Genomic DNA, 15301 nt, shown 5'->3' on the forward strand with positions numbered 1-15301 from the left:
TATATACTGTAAGAACTCTGATGTTAGATGCTGTTTAGAACACAAGAGGCATGTTTTTAAGGGATCAAAGGAAAGATTATGTCAAGAAATTGATTTGAAAAACTACAAGCTGGAATATTTAAAAATACATTTTAAATAAGGAAAAAATCCAATAAACACTGACCTGATATAACATGGCTTTAAATGCCGAATGTCTTAATCTCATGGTTAAAGTTTCCCCTGCTCTGCCATAAAATAACCCCTGAAAAACAAAAAGCAAATTTATATTTATTCTTAATTCTCTTCTCTATTTCTTTGTAACATTTAGTCACTACATTACTTATTTATATTTTATTTATATTGTTATTATTGTTATTATTTTTAACTCAGAGAGGATGACATAAAAAATAATGTTCAAGCTTGTTTAATTCATTAAAAACTTACCTGAATGAAATAACTGACAAAGCAAATAACACCCAAAATCACAAATATCATGGAATACATCTCAGCATCATGCTTTAATGAAGTTTTATCATCATTTTCAAATATCTGAAACGGAATAGATTTTTTATCAGGTGATTGGAAGAAAATATAAAAGAAAGAGAAAAAACCTGAAATATCAGGAATTTTTTAATGGATTTCAACATAAGAATAAGATTATATATACATTTTTGGAATGTATAATGAAAAGAATGTATAATTAAAAGAAGTGTACCATTATTCTATCCACTACATTCATTACATATGATAAAAAATGATTTGCTGTCAAATTTCTCACTTAAGCTATGTAAATATGAGATCAGACAATGAGTCTTCTGCTATTATTATCACAATATATTTTCAAAGAAACCTACCGGTTTGTTTTAATTACTCTTTCTAATAATGGCTAATAATTTAGGTTTCTTAATATTCTTCTATTTAAGGTACTACCTACAATGTGAGACCTTTATACATGTCCCTAGAAATTGTTCCAAAAATTAGTAATTTTACATATATTTTAGTATATGTGCTGCCGAAGCGAGCACTAATTTTACACATATTGGCATCTATGTTGACAAAGCATAGCTGTGCAAATCTGGGAGACTGAAGACTTAACGTGACTGTGTTCTTGAATCCACCAACTCTCCTGAGTCCCTTGGCACAATCCTAAGCTCTTGTTACTCCCTTTCTTTGAGCTGGCTAGTAATAAAAAATGGCCATTGTTCGGACTAGTTGAAAGAAGAGCAGTTGTATTTGTCTATTTTATTGCTTCAGTGCTTTGGAATGCTGATACGGCAGTGGAGTCAAAATTAGAAAACAAAGTAATTTCTTTACTGATTGCCCAGTCAACAAGGCCCAGCCAAGACTTCACAATAGAGGCTGGCTTATCCCCTGAGAACATTAGTTAACCTTCCTATTGTGGATCCTACACTATGGGTGCAAATCCCAGTTTCCCCATTACCAGGTCAAAGTACAACAGGTCTGCTCTCTCACGCTCAATTTGTTTAAAATTGTTAAAAATATTAGCAAATTAGCTTTACTTACAGTTACAATTTTTGCAAAGATGATGGAAAACACTGGATGAACAGCTCCATTTAGAACAGCAGCCAACGTCCCCAGAACCACAGAAAGCCATTCAGACTTGATTAATTTAAAAATTTTGAACAGAGAAACTTCAGGAAGACTTGTCTATGAATAAAACACTTTGGTTAGAATTCCAGTTTGAGAGCATAATGGAACTTAGAGAAGTTAGCCAATTTAAAACAGATTTATAATGTAAAATATAAAATATAATAGATGGCAGAGTAAAAATATTTTTTTTAAAGACTTCACGTATTTATTTGACAGATCACAAGCAGGCAGAGAGGCAGGCAGAGAGAGAGGCGGAAGCAGGCTCCCCGCTGGCAGAAAGCCCAATGTGGGTCTCGATCCCAGGACCCTGAGATCATGACCTGAGCCAAAGGCAGAGGCCTTAACCCACTGAGCCACCCAGGCACCCCTCCTAAAGAATTTTAAATGTCATGTATTTTAGAGCTATAATGAGTTACTATAGTTTTCATACAACAATCTGTATATATTTAAAATGTACAACTTGGTAAGTTTAGATGTAACTATACACCCATGAAACCATTACCGCAGTCAAGATAATGAACATATCTGGGACGCCTGGGTGGCTCAGTGGGTTAAAGCCTCTGCCTTCGGCTCAGGTCATGATCCCAGAGTCCTGGGATCGAGCCCCGCATCTGGCTCTCTGCTCTGTGGGGAGCCTGCTTCCTCCTCTCTCTCTCTGCCTGCCTCTCTGCCTACTTGTGATCTCTGTCTGTCAAATAAATAAACAAAATCTTAAAAAAAAAAAAAAAAGATAATGAACATATCCATTATTTCCAGAAGTTTTCTACTGCCTTTTGTAATCCCCCTCTCCACACCTCTCAGCTTCCAATCCTCTTCCCCTACAATTACTGACATGCTTTCTGTTACTACAGATTATTTTGGATTTTCTAAAATTTTATTTAAATGAAATCATACAGTATGTATTCTTTTTCATCTGGCTTCTTTTGCTCAACATAATTACTTTGAGATTTATTCATAATATTGTATAAATTAACACTTCATTCATTTTTATTGCTGAGCAGTATTCCATTGTATGGCTATGCCAAAATTTATATATCCATTTACCTGTTGACATGTATTTGGATTTTGGGCTATTACAAATAAAACTGCTATGAATAATCATATTTAAGACTTTGTGTGCACATATGCTTTAATTTCTCTCAGGTAAAACCCAGAGATAGAATAGCTGGATCAGGTAGTAAGTGTATATTCAACTTTTTAAGAAATAGCCAAAGTGTTTTCCAAAGTGTTTAGCATTTCATATTACCCTCAGCAAAATATGGAACAGTGGTAGCTTCACATCATTGCCAACACTTGCTACTGTCAGTCTTTTTAGATTTCACCATTCTAATAGGTGTGTCATGAAATCTCAATTACAAGTTTAATTTGCACTTCTCTAATGAATAACGACATTTGGCCTTTTTTGTATGCTTGTTTCCTATATGTGCATCTTCTTTGGCAAAATGTATATTCAAATCTTTTGCCCATTTTTCATTTGGATTGCTGGTATTTTTTTTTTTTTAAGATTTTATTTATTTATTTGACAGACAGAGAGAGAGATCACGAGTAAGCAGAGAAGCAGGCAGAGAGAGAGGAGGAAGCAGGCTCCCTGCTGAGCAGAGAGCCCGATTTGGGGCTCGATCCCAGGACCCTGAGATCATGACCAGAGCTGAAGGCAGAGGCTTAATCCACTGAGCCACCCAGGTGCCCCAAGGATTGCTGGTATTCTTTTTGTGCTTTGGGAGTTCTTTTTGTATTTCGGACACAGTCCTTTATCAGGTATGTGTCTTACAAATATTTTCTCCGAGATTTTGACCTATCTTTTCATCTCTTAAGAGTGTTTTACAAATAGCAAAGGTCTTGGGGCACCTGGGTGGCTCAGTGGGTTAAAGCCTCTGCCTTTGGCTTGGGTCATGATCCCAGGGTTCTGGGATCGAGCCCCGCATCAGGCTCTCTGCTTGACGGGAGGCCTGCTTCCTCCTCTCTCTCTGCCTGCCTCTCTGCCTGCTTGTGATCTCTGTCAAAAAAATAAATAAAATCTTCAAAACAAAACAAATAGCAAAGGTCTTGATTTTGGTGAAGTCTAATTTATCACATCTTTCTCTTTAAAGAATTGTGCTTTTGGTGTTGTATCTAGGAAATCTTTGCTAAATTCAAAGTCACAGAGATTTTCTACTGGATTTTCTTATGGAAGTTTTCTAACTTTAGGTTTTACAGTAAGGTCTGTAATCCATTTTGAGTTAATTTTTATCTGTGATCAGAGGTATGGATTGAGGATGACTATTTTGCATATAGTTATATAGAGGTATAGCATCATTTCTTGAAAAGACTATACATTCACTATTGAATTGCCTTTGGATTTTGTCTAACTACAATTAACCACTTATGTGTGGGTCTATTTCTTAACTCTCTTCTGTTCTATTGATCAAGTTGTTTATTTTTGTGCTAATAGCACATTATTTTGATTACTATAGCTGTATAAAGAATTGAAATTAGGTAGTACAAATCCTCAGGTAGTACAAATCCTCCAACTTTGTTCTTTTTCAAAGTTGTTTTATTTTATCCTTTTGAAATTCCATTTAGAATTAGTTTGTCAAATTTTACACAAAAGCCTGCTGAAATATTGTTTGGTATTGCCTTGAACCTGTAGAACTGAAACTTCTTATTCACGTACATGGTATATTCCTCTATTTAGGTCTCCTTTCCTTTTCTTAGTGATACTTTATATATTTCAGTGTGTGGATCTTGTAATTATTTAAATCAAATTTATCCCCAAGTATTTAATATTTTGATACTACTATATATGATGTTATTTTTAAAATTTCAATTCCTATTTTTGATTTTTGCATATTGATCATGTATCTGCAACCTTGCTAAGCTCAGTTACATAAATAGTTGTTATCTCTGAATAAAGACTGTTTTATATCTTTCTTTTCTATCCAGATGCCTTTTATTTTCTGGCCTTATTGCACAGGCTGGAACTTGGCACAATGTTGACTAGAAGTGGTGGGAGTGTACATCCTTGCCTTGTTCTTGATCTTAGTCTTTCACCATTGAGGATAATATTAGCTGTAGATCTTTTGTTGATGCCTTTTATCAGGTTGAAACAATTTCTCTCAATTCCTAGCTTGCTAAGAGTTATCAGGAATAGACAGTGCATTTTGTCAAATGAATTTTCTGTATTGATTGAGATGATTAGATGTTTTCTTTTAATTTTTTAATAAGAGGAATTACATTAATTTCTTTTTCTAAAAATTTTTATTTTTTATTAACATATAACGTATTATTAGCCCCAGGGGTACAGGTCTGTGAATCTCCAGGTTTACATACTTCACAGCACTCACTATAGCACATACCTTCCCCAATGTCCATAACCCAACCAACCTCTCCCTCCCCACCTCCCCCCAGCAACCAACCCTCAGTTTGTTTTGTGAGATTAAGAGTCTCTTATGGTTTGTCTCCCTCCTGATCCCATCTTGTTTCATTTTTTCCTTCCTTACCCCCCAAACCACCCACGTTGCCTCTCAAATTCTTCATATCAGGGAGATCATATGATAATTGTCTTTCTCTGACTTATTTCGCTCAGCATAATACCCTCTAGTTCCATCCATGTCATTGCAAAAGGCAAGATTTCATTTCTTTTGATGGCTACATAGTATTCCATTGTATATCTATACCACATCTTCTTTATCCATTCATCTGTTGATGGACATCTAGGTTCTTTCCATAGTTTGGCTATTGTGGACATTGCTGCTATAAACATTCAGGTGCACATGCCCCTTTGGATCACTACATTTGTAAATGTAGGGTATTTACAAATACCCTAATAAATAGGGTAAATACCCGGTAGTGCGATTGCTGGGTCAAAGGGTAGCTCTATTTTCAACTTTTTGAGGAACCTCCATGCTGTTTTCCAGAGTGGCTGCACCAGCTTGCATTCCCACCAACAGGGTAGAAGGATTCCCCTTTCTCCGCATCCTCGCCAGCATCTGTCATTTCCTGACTTGTTAATTTTAGCCATTCTGACTGGTGTGAGGTCGTGTCTCACTGTGGTTCTAATTTGTATTTCCTGATGCTGAGTGATGTGGAGCACTTTTTCACATGTCTGTTGGCCATTTGGATGCCTTCTTTGCAGAAATGTCTGTTGATGTCCTCTGCCCATTTCTTGATTGGATTATTTGTTCTTTGGGTGTTGAGTTTGATAAGTTCTTTATAGATTCTAGACACTAGCCCTTTATCTGATATGTTGTTTGCAAATATCTTCTCTCATTCTGTCAGTTGTCTTTTGGTTTTGTTGACTGTTTCCTTTGCTGTGCAAAACCTTTTGATCTTGATAAAATCCCAATAGTTCATTTTTGCCCTTGCTTCCCTTGCCTTTGGCGACGTTCCTAGGAAGAAGTTGCTGTGGCTGAGGTTGAAGAGGTTGCTGCCTGTGTTCTCCTCAAGGATTTTGATGGATTCCTTTCTCACATTGAGGTCCTTCATCCATTTGGAGTCCATTTTTGTGTGTGGTGTAAGGGAATGGTCCAGTTTCATTTTTCTGCATGTGGTTGTCCAATTTTCCCAACACCATTTGTTGAAGAGACTGTCTTTTTTCCATTGGACATTCTTTCCTGCTTTGTCGAAGATTAGTTGACCATAGAGTTGAGGGTCTATTTCTGGGCTCTCTGTTCTTTCCATTGATCTATGTGTCTGTTTTTGTGCCAGTACAATACTGTCTTGATGATTACAGCTTTGTAATAGAGCTTGAAGTCTGGAATTGTGATGCCACCAACTTTGGCTTTCTTTTTCAACATTAAGAGGAATTACATTAATTTCTTTTTTTTTTTTCTTTTAAAGATTTTATTTATTTGACAGACAGAGATCACAAGTAGGCAGAGAAGCAGGCAGAGAGAGAGGAGGAAGCAGGCTCCCTGCTGAGCAGAGAGCCTGATGTGGGGCTCGATCCCAGGACCCTGGGATCATGACCTGAGCCGAAGGCAGAGGTTTTAACCCACTGATCCACCCAGGCGCCCCAGAATTACATTAATTTCTTAATGTTAAACCAAACTTGTACTTCTTAGATAAATACTACCTGGTGATGATGTATTATTCTTTTTATATAGGGTTCATTAGATTTACTAAAATTTTGTTAAGAATTTTTCCATCTATGTTCATTGTTGGATATTTACCTATAATTTTATTTTCTTGTAACATATTTGTTCATTTTGATACCAGAGTACTGTTGGTCTCATAAAATAGGAGCTCTTCAATTTTCTTTGTGGTAGAATTCACTAGTTAAACCAAGTGGGCCTGAAGTTTTCTTTAAAGGAAATGTTTTCATGGCAAATTCAAGATAGAAGATTATTCAAGCTATTAATCTATTCTTTTTAAATTAATTTATTGTTGAGTGGGCTTTGGTAGTTTGTGTCTTTCAAAGAATTTGTCCATTTCATCTGAGTTGTAGGATTTATTCGCATAAATGATTTCAAAAGATTATCTTATTTTTCTTTTAATATCTGTAGAACCTGTAGTGATGTCACCACTCTAATTCTTGATATTGGTAATTTGTGTCTTTTTTCTTAATTTGTTCATTCAGTCCAGTGGTTTTTCAGTTTATTGATGCTCTCAAAAACCAGCTTTGGATTTCATTAATTTTTTTTCTTTTATAATTATTCTTTTCCTTCTAGTTTCTTAAGGGGTAACTTTATTAATTTGGGTTTTTCCTTTTTATATGATATAGGTGTTTAGTTGTATAAATTTCTTCCTCAATACTACTTTAAATGTCATCACATACATTTTTTAAAATTTTGATTTACTTTTTTTAAGGTTTAATTTAAATTCCAGTTGGTTAACATGCAGTGTAATATTAGTTTCAGGTGTACAATATAGTGTTTCAACACTTCCATATATCACCTGGTGCTCATTATGACAAGTGGACTCCTTAATACCCATCACCTACTCCACCCCCTCACCCATCACCTCCCTGGTAACCCTCAGTTTTTTCTCTATAGTTAAGAGTCTGTTTCTTTTCTTTCTTTCTTTTTTTTTTTAAGATTATTTATTTATTTGAGAGAGAGAGCGAGGGAGCATGAGAGGGGAGAAAGTCAAGAGGGAGAAGCAGACTTCCCACTAGGCTGGGAGCCCAATACGGAACTCCAACCCGAGACCCCAGGATCATGACCTGAGCCACCCAGGTGCCCAAGTGTCTGTTTCTTGGTTTGCTTCTCTGTCTTTTCTTTTCCCTTTGTCTGTTTTGTTTCTTAAATTCCACATGTGAGTGAAATCATAGAGTATTTGTCTTTCTCTGACTTATTTCACTTAGCATAATACTCTCTAGCTCCATCCACGTTGTTGCAAATGGCAAGATTTCATTCTTTTTTATGGCTGAGTAATACTCCATTGTGTATATTTACCACATCTTCTTTATCCATTCATTGGTTGATGGACACTTGGGCTGTTTCCATAATTTGGCTATTGTACATAATGCTGCTATAAACATCTGGGTGCATGTATCCCTTTGAATTAGTGTTTCTGTATTCTTGGGTAAATACCTAGTAGTATAGTTGCTGGATCACAGGATACATTTTGATTATGTTTGGTTTCATTTTAATTCAGTTCAAAATACTTTTTAATTTCTCCTTTGATTTCTTCTTTGATCCATGTATTATTTAGAAGTGAGTTGTTTAGCTTCCAAATATTTAAAGATTTCTAGGCCATCTTCTGTTCTTGATTTCTTTTTCTTTTTTCTTCTTTTTTTTAAACGATTTTGTTTTTAACTAATCTATACACCTAACATGGGACTTGAACCTACAACTCCAAGATCAAGAGCTGCACGCTCTACCAACTGAGCTAGCCAGGCTTCCCTCTGTTTTTGATTTCTGATGTAATTCTGCATAGGTTAAGTAATATACTGTGCATTATATGAATTTTAAAAAATATATTGTGTTATGGCTTAGAATATGGTCTATCTCAATAAATGTTTCAGATGCATTTAAGAAGAATGTGTATTCTTCAGCTGATACATGGAGACTTTTATAAATGTCTATTAGGTTAAGCTGGTTGAGAATGCTATTAACCCACTGAGCCACTCAGGCGCCCCTTGAGAATGCTATTAAAGTCATCTATATCCCTGCTGAAATTTTTTCCTTTTTAATTTTTTATTAACATATAATGTATTATTAGCCCCAGGGGTACAGGCCTGTGAATCGCCAGGTTTACACACTTCACAGCAGTCACCATTTCACATACCCTCCCCAAAGTCCATAACTCAACCAACCTCTCCATTCCCCCACTCCCCCCAGCAACCTTCAGTTTGTTTTGTGAGATTAAGAGTCTCTTATGGGGGCGCCTGGGTGGCTCAGTGGATTAAAGGCCCTGCCTTCAGCTCAGGTCATGATCCCAGGGTCCTGGGATCGAGCCCCACATCTGGCTCTCTGCTCAGCAGGGAGCCTGCTTCCCTTCCTCTCTCTCTGCCTACTTGTGATCTCTGTCTATCAAATAAATAAATAAAATCTTAAAAAAAAAGAGTCTCTTATGGTTTGTCTCCCTCCTGATCCCTCTAGTTCCATCCACGTCATCACAAATGGCAAGATTTCTTTTGATTGCTGCATAGTATTCCATTGTATATCTATACCACATCTTCTTTATCCATTCATCTATTGATGGACATCTAGGTTCTCTCCATAGTTTGGCTATTGTGGACACTGCTGCTATAAACATTTGGGTGCATGTGCCCCTTCGGATCTCTACATTTGTATCTTTAGGGTAAATATCCAGTAGTGCGATTTCCCTGACGAATTTTTTCTACTTGTTTTATCAATATTTAAGAGATGTATTGAAATCTCTGAATAAAATTGTGAATTTTTATTACTCTTTTCAGTTCTTGATAAATTGATTCTTTTATTTATTTTTTAAAATGATTTTATTTATTTATTTGACAGAGAGAGAGGGAATAGAAGCAGGGGGAGTGGGGAGTGTGACCCCCAACTCCAGGCCATTATATTAGCTATTCCCCTTATTTAAAATAATACCATCTCTGTTGTGGTTACTGGTTATTTCCTCTTGGGTCTAAATCCACTCTTTTGCCTTATAAACATTTTTCCTTTACCAGTTGGTAAGATGTCAAGCCTTGTCTGTTAAGGGTATTGGAAAAACGTTGCACAAGGAGGGAATTTTTCTTCTCTTTCTGGTGGCTTTCTGGGAAGGCTCCTCCAGGATAAGATTTCTCTCTGCTGCTCTGCTTGCAGAGTTTTGTCAGAGTAAGTGCCTGCTGAGTACGGTTTTCTCCTATGTTTGGCCAGCAGATGCTTTCTCCAGCTCTTGGCTTGGCCAGGAAGGTGTAACCAGGAGACCCAGACAGCACTGGTCTGTGTTTTTGCCAGGTGACTAATGCTTGCACCTGCTTACACATGGAACTGTACTTGACTCCTGCAGAGGGCAACCTCTCCAGCTCCTGGTACCAACAGTACCCCGTAGCTTCTCCTGGTACCCAGTAGGTTGTGGCATGCAACAGGACAGATTTCCAGCAAACTCCACCAGTGAGGTACCTTAGCAACTTCTCTGCTATCCACTGAACCAAAGCTGTGTCCTCTGAACCAAGGTATGAATCTCAGCCTTGACAGGGGGAAAAAAATGAGACTCTTCCTTGGATCTCTATTTTAACCTCAGTAGTGGCTGCTACTTTTATCTCCTACCTCTGCATTCTTTAAAGTTCTCTGAATTTTCACTAGCCAATTCCTGTTACACCTAAAAGAACTAGAAAAAGAAGAACAAGCCCATTCTTAAGAGTTTTCTTGACCCCAAAATGGACTGTGACATATATGGTCTTGTTTGAGGGCCACCTTAAAGCATCACAGTGATATTACAACGAAATTTGGGAAAGACTTATGTTTTGTACACTTAGTGTTATAGTAATATTTTATCATAAATTCTAAATATTATAAGAATTAAATAAAAATTAATTGGAGAACATGTGAATAAAACTTAAACCATTACCCATTACCTCTTTATACTGGATGGATTCCTCAGACCTGTTAGGAAGGTCTGACTTGCTGCTCTTCACAGAGCACAGAGGAACGGAATTGATACTTATTTCAGTAGACACTGATTCCATCTGTTCATCAGCTTTTCTAATATCCTTAAATGAAGAATATATGTTACTATTAGAACAATGTTTTCAAAATTCAAGACTTTTCTTAAGCACCCCTCTAAAACTGTATTGCCTTTGATACTGAAAGTGATACATTCCTGTGCAGCTCTTGCTGAAGTTTTCAGGCTTGGTAGAGAGCTAGTAAGTCCAACTTTTACTAAAATGTTAATGGGTGACAAGAGCTTATTGTGGCTTCTTTTCCAAAGACCTGTACTTTAATTGGAAAAAACAATGCCTCAGTTCAAAACAATTATTCCATTAGTAGGGACAGATTTTAGTAAAAAGAGCTTCGTGAGGGAGATGACTCAAATACTCTTTCTGACTCTGCTGCTACCTACAGAAGAGTAGCTACTTTTCCTACCCTTTTGTAGAACTTGTAAATTTATAACATATCGCTAGGCACTTAAATGGGATGCTAGCCCTGGGCATGAGAGAGATCTCAAGAGGCAGGAACACTTTCCAGGCCAGCAACTCCTGCCCATTCCAAACTGTTCAGAAAGCAAAATCAGTAGGACCAGCTCCTAGAGAATAAAAAATCCCAGAGACATCAAGTTAACTTAAAAACAAAACGAAACAAAACCCACTACAACAAAAAACAACTGTTTAAATCACTGGATAGGATGAAGTTCTTTTTTTTTTTTTCTTTTTTTTGATAAGATGAAGTTCTAAACCAGATTGCTCTAAGTCTAGTTTTTGCTTTTCTTGCTATTCAGAGAAATGAGACCAAATTTAGTGAAATAAAGAAATTACATATTTCCTGCTCCTCTGAATGTGGTGTAAGTAAATCTGTGGCTTCTCCATGAAGAGATGGGATGGGAGACAAGACAGAAATGACCAGCCCGGTTTGGATGATGGTGTCCCAGACCAGGGTGGGGAGCGGAGACAAAAAGCCTTAGGTGGATTTAGGTGTAAATGAGAATATGTACGTGGAAGTCTTTTCAGTGACTGTGATTCTTTGACAAGCTTAACAACTATTAATCAGGCACTTCAAAGTACAGTAAATTTTAACCAGCCTTATAGTATCCTAACATCTTTAATCAGACATTCTTCTATGCTATCACTTTCTCTTTTTTTCTATAAATTTCTCTACCAAGAAAGAAATCCTTTATTTGTCTTTTTTCAAGAGCTATTTTACTTTGTAGCAAGTTTAAAATAAAAATTTGACCTCTTCTCATAATAAATTTTTCTAAGAAGTTTCTTTAACAGGTCAAAGACAAGTTCTTTTCCTGAGAAGGCTGCTAGACAAAATAATGATGACAAGAAGTTTTGGTATGTATCTATCTCTACTTGTTTTTATTTAATTTTCATGCGAAAAGTCACTAAAGGAATAGGTCTGGAAATAATCATGTATGTTCAAGGTAAATAATTATAGCATTAATCTTCATGGTTTGAACTTTCATAAAAAGTTTGACTGAATAATGTCAGTATTAGTAATATAATAAAATTTAGTATGCCAACATAGATTCTAAGTACTTTACATGAATGACTCATTTAATACTCACAGTAATTCATAAATAAGTTACTATTATTTTCCCCATGTTAAAGATTAGCAAACTGAGGCACAGAGAATTTAACTCACCTAAGGTCCTAAAACTGTTAAGTGGCAGAGTCAGAATTTTCAAATTTATGATGTCTCCAGAGCCCATAATCCTAACCACTGCTATTCTGTTTCCTGAAATTGATTCCCTTAGCAATATTAACTTCTTAGTACTTAGGGACACATGGATTATAATAAACTGATTCATTTGGACACTATAGGCACAGCGGTAAATACGCACTTCTAGAGTTTCAGAAATGAGTTCTTGTCCATGGAGATATCATGGATGTTATATTTACTATGCAGTACCCAGAATATTGTAGTTGTTCATTGAATATTAAAATGGTATTGCTTTATCCGAATGAACATTATTTTAGGTAATGAGAGACTACTAATCCATTTTGAATAAGGCATTTTAAGTATTTATACATTTATACCACAAACACTCCATTTTTATTTTCCTTACACTGTGAAACTCTTTAATCTAAGACCTAATAATAGAGTTTTTGTTTAGTTATAATGAAAAATTAAGACATGTTACTTCAAAGAAAGATCTGAATATACTGGTTTAAAAAAAAAATCTCAAAATAGGGTTAATTTAACCATAGCTATTTTCTTTTATTATTATACTTTTTAGTTTGAAAATATTGAACTTCATAATTTCATAACTTATTAACTCTACTCTGGAAAGAAAATCATGCAAATTTGACTTGCATATAACAGCTAACTTTTATTTTTAAAGTAAAATATGGCCAAATGTGAAATAAAATTGGAACTGGCAGTTTTTGAATCAATATAAGATTATATTTTCAAACTTTTTAAAGACTATCCCTGCTTTATAGCAAATGTTTAAAAATAACTTATTCTAGCATTGTGGAGAAAGCTAAGGTTTTAAATGTGAAGTTTTGAGTTTGATGATGAGATGGAGGATCATAACTTTATAAATTTTCTAATTTGTGAAAATTATTAAGTTTTAAATTTTAATTCCAGTATAGTTAACATACAACTTTATATTAGTTTTACATGTACAATATTGTGAGTCAACAATTCTAGACATTACTCAGTGTTGGTCATGATAAGTGTGTTCTTTAATCCCCATCACCTATTTAATTTACCCTCCCCTCCTCCTCCATCCACCTCCCCTTTGGTAACCATTAATTTGTTCTCTATAGTTGAAGACTCTCTTTCTTGGCTTCTCTCTCTCTCTTTTTCCCTTTGCTTATTTGTTTTGTTTCTTAAATTCCACATATAAGTGAAATGGTATTTGATTTTCTCTGACTGACCTATTTCACTGAGCATTATTCTCTCTAGTTCCATCCATGTTGTCGCCAATGGCAAGATTTCATTATTTTTTATGGCTGAATAATATTCCAACACACACACACACACACACACCCCACATCTTCTTTATCCATTTATCAATCAATGGACACTGGGGTTGCTTCCATAATTTAGCTATTGTAATAAAGCTGCAATAAACACAGGGTTGCATGTTTCCCTTTGAATTTGTGTTTTTGTATTTTTTGCTAAATATCAAGTAGTGCAATTACTGGGTCAGAGGGTAGTTCTATTTTTAACTTTCTGAGGACCTGCCATACAGTTTTCCACAGTGGCTCCACCAGTTTGCATTCTCACCAATAGTGCATGAAGTTTCCTTTTTCTCTACATTTTCACCAACACTTGTTTCTTGTGGTTTTTATTTTAGCCATTCTGACAGATGTGAGGTGATATCTTATGATATTTTTGATTTGTATTTTCCTGATGATGAGTAATATTGAGCAGCTTTTCATGTTGGGCATCTGAATGTCTTCTTTGGATAAATGTCTACTTATATTTTCTGCCATTTTTAAATTGGATTTGTTTTTTCTCATGTTGAGTTATATAGGTCCTTTATATATGGAATAATAATATTAACATAAAAAATGTAATCAGAAAGTTGAAGAAGTAAAATAAACTGCAAAGCGGTGAGATTTGTTGTCTGTACATGACCCCTTGAAAAGAAGACTGCCTTCCAGGTCAAGAGAAGACCTGGGCCAGAAGGAGGAAGTTAGCTACAGCCTAATTCCTACAATTTATATTAATGTGTCCTAATGAAAAAACTATGTGAGATCACCTGGCATGCTGAAACGTGGATCTGAAAAAAAAGAATATGCCAGAGTGCCTTCAGCATTATCATACCTCCTTTTGATTGGCTAAAGCTTTTGATTGATAAGCTTTCTAGTCTACCTGAGAGGGTGTGGTTTATATAACATACATTTTTATATATATCCTTTTATTCAGCAAGCATTTATTGAATGCCTACTATGTGTCAGGCAATGCGTTAGGCGATTCTGATACAGTAAAGTCAGTCAGAGTGGAAAAAAAAATAACAACTCTTCTGCCTGGTTTCTAAGAATTTCCATGATTTGGGGGTGCCTGGGTGGCTCAGTGGATTAAAGCTTCTGCCTCTGGCTCAGATCATGATCCCAGGGTCTGGGATCGAGGCCCGCATCGGGCTCTCTGCTCAGCAGGGAGCCAGCTTCCCTTCCTTTCTCTCTGCCTGACTCTCTGCCTACTTTTGATCTCTGTCAAATAAATAAATAAAATCTTTAAAAAAATGAATTTCCATGACTTGGCTTTCTAATACAACTGTTTTTAATTATGCTCCCAACATTCATTTTTACTTGTGGGAGAAAGGCTGGTTTTTCTGTTTGTTGCACACCAAGCTCTTCTTATCTGTGGTGCTTCTCCACCCACAAAGACTTTTCTTCCTCTTCTAATTCCCACCTTCTAGCCTTCAAGACTTCTTCATGAAACCTTCCATGGGTAATCTAGCTTCCCTTCTCCCTACCAGTTTTGGTTATTTCTATATTTTGTAACATCCATATGCAAGATTCTGCATTTTGCCTCTGCAACTAAGTTTTCAGAGATTGTGTGTTAAATTTGTGTTCTAAGAAAAGATGACAGTATATAGAGTTAGACTGTTCTGGATCTGCCATGTACAAGCTTTGAAGCCTATTTGCAGTGCACCCAGCAATTATTAGGTGCTATGTACCCATTAATTCTTTAATTTTCATATTATCTAG

General features: G+C 35.8%; 1 protein-coding gene across 1 annotated transcript in view; it reads right to left on the reverse strand.

Moving 5' to 3' along the window:
- The window catches only part of ABCB5 (ATP binding cassette subfamily B member 5), a 137758-nt gene that overhangs the window by 43552 nt on the left and 78905 nt on the right, over positions 1–15301 (reverse strand). The window contains exons 17-20 of the mRNA XM_032865778.1: positions 10553–10687; positions 1504–1647; positions 424–528; positions 164–241 (exon numbers count right to left, since the gene is read on the reverse strand). Of these exons, the coding sequence (XP_032721669.1) occupies positions 164–241; positions 424–528; positions 1504–1647; positions 10553–10687 (462 nt within the window). The remainder of the gene's footprint in view (positions 1–163; positions 242–423; positions 529–1503; positions 1648–10552; positions 10688–15301) is intronic.

This window comes from Lontra canadensis, unplaced genomic scaffold (genome assembly GCF_010015895.1).
Source record: "Lontra canadensis isolate GAN:19392208 unplaced genomic scaffold, GSC_riverotter_1.0 scaffold2, whole genome shotgun sequence".
Classification (NCBI taxonomy): domain Eukaryota; kingdom Metazoa; phylum Chordata; class Mammalia; order Carnivora; family Mustelidae; genus Lontra; species Lontra canadensis.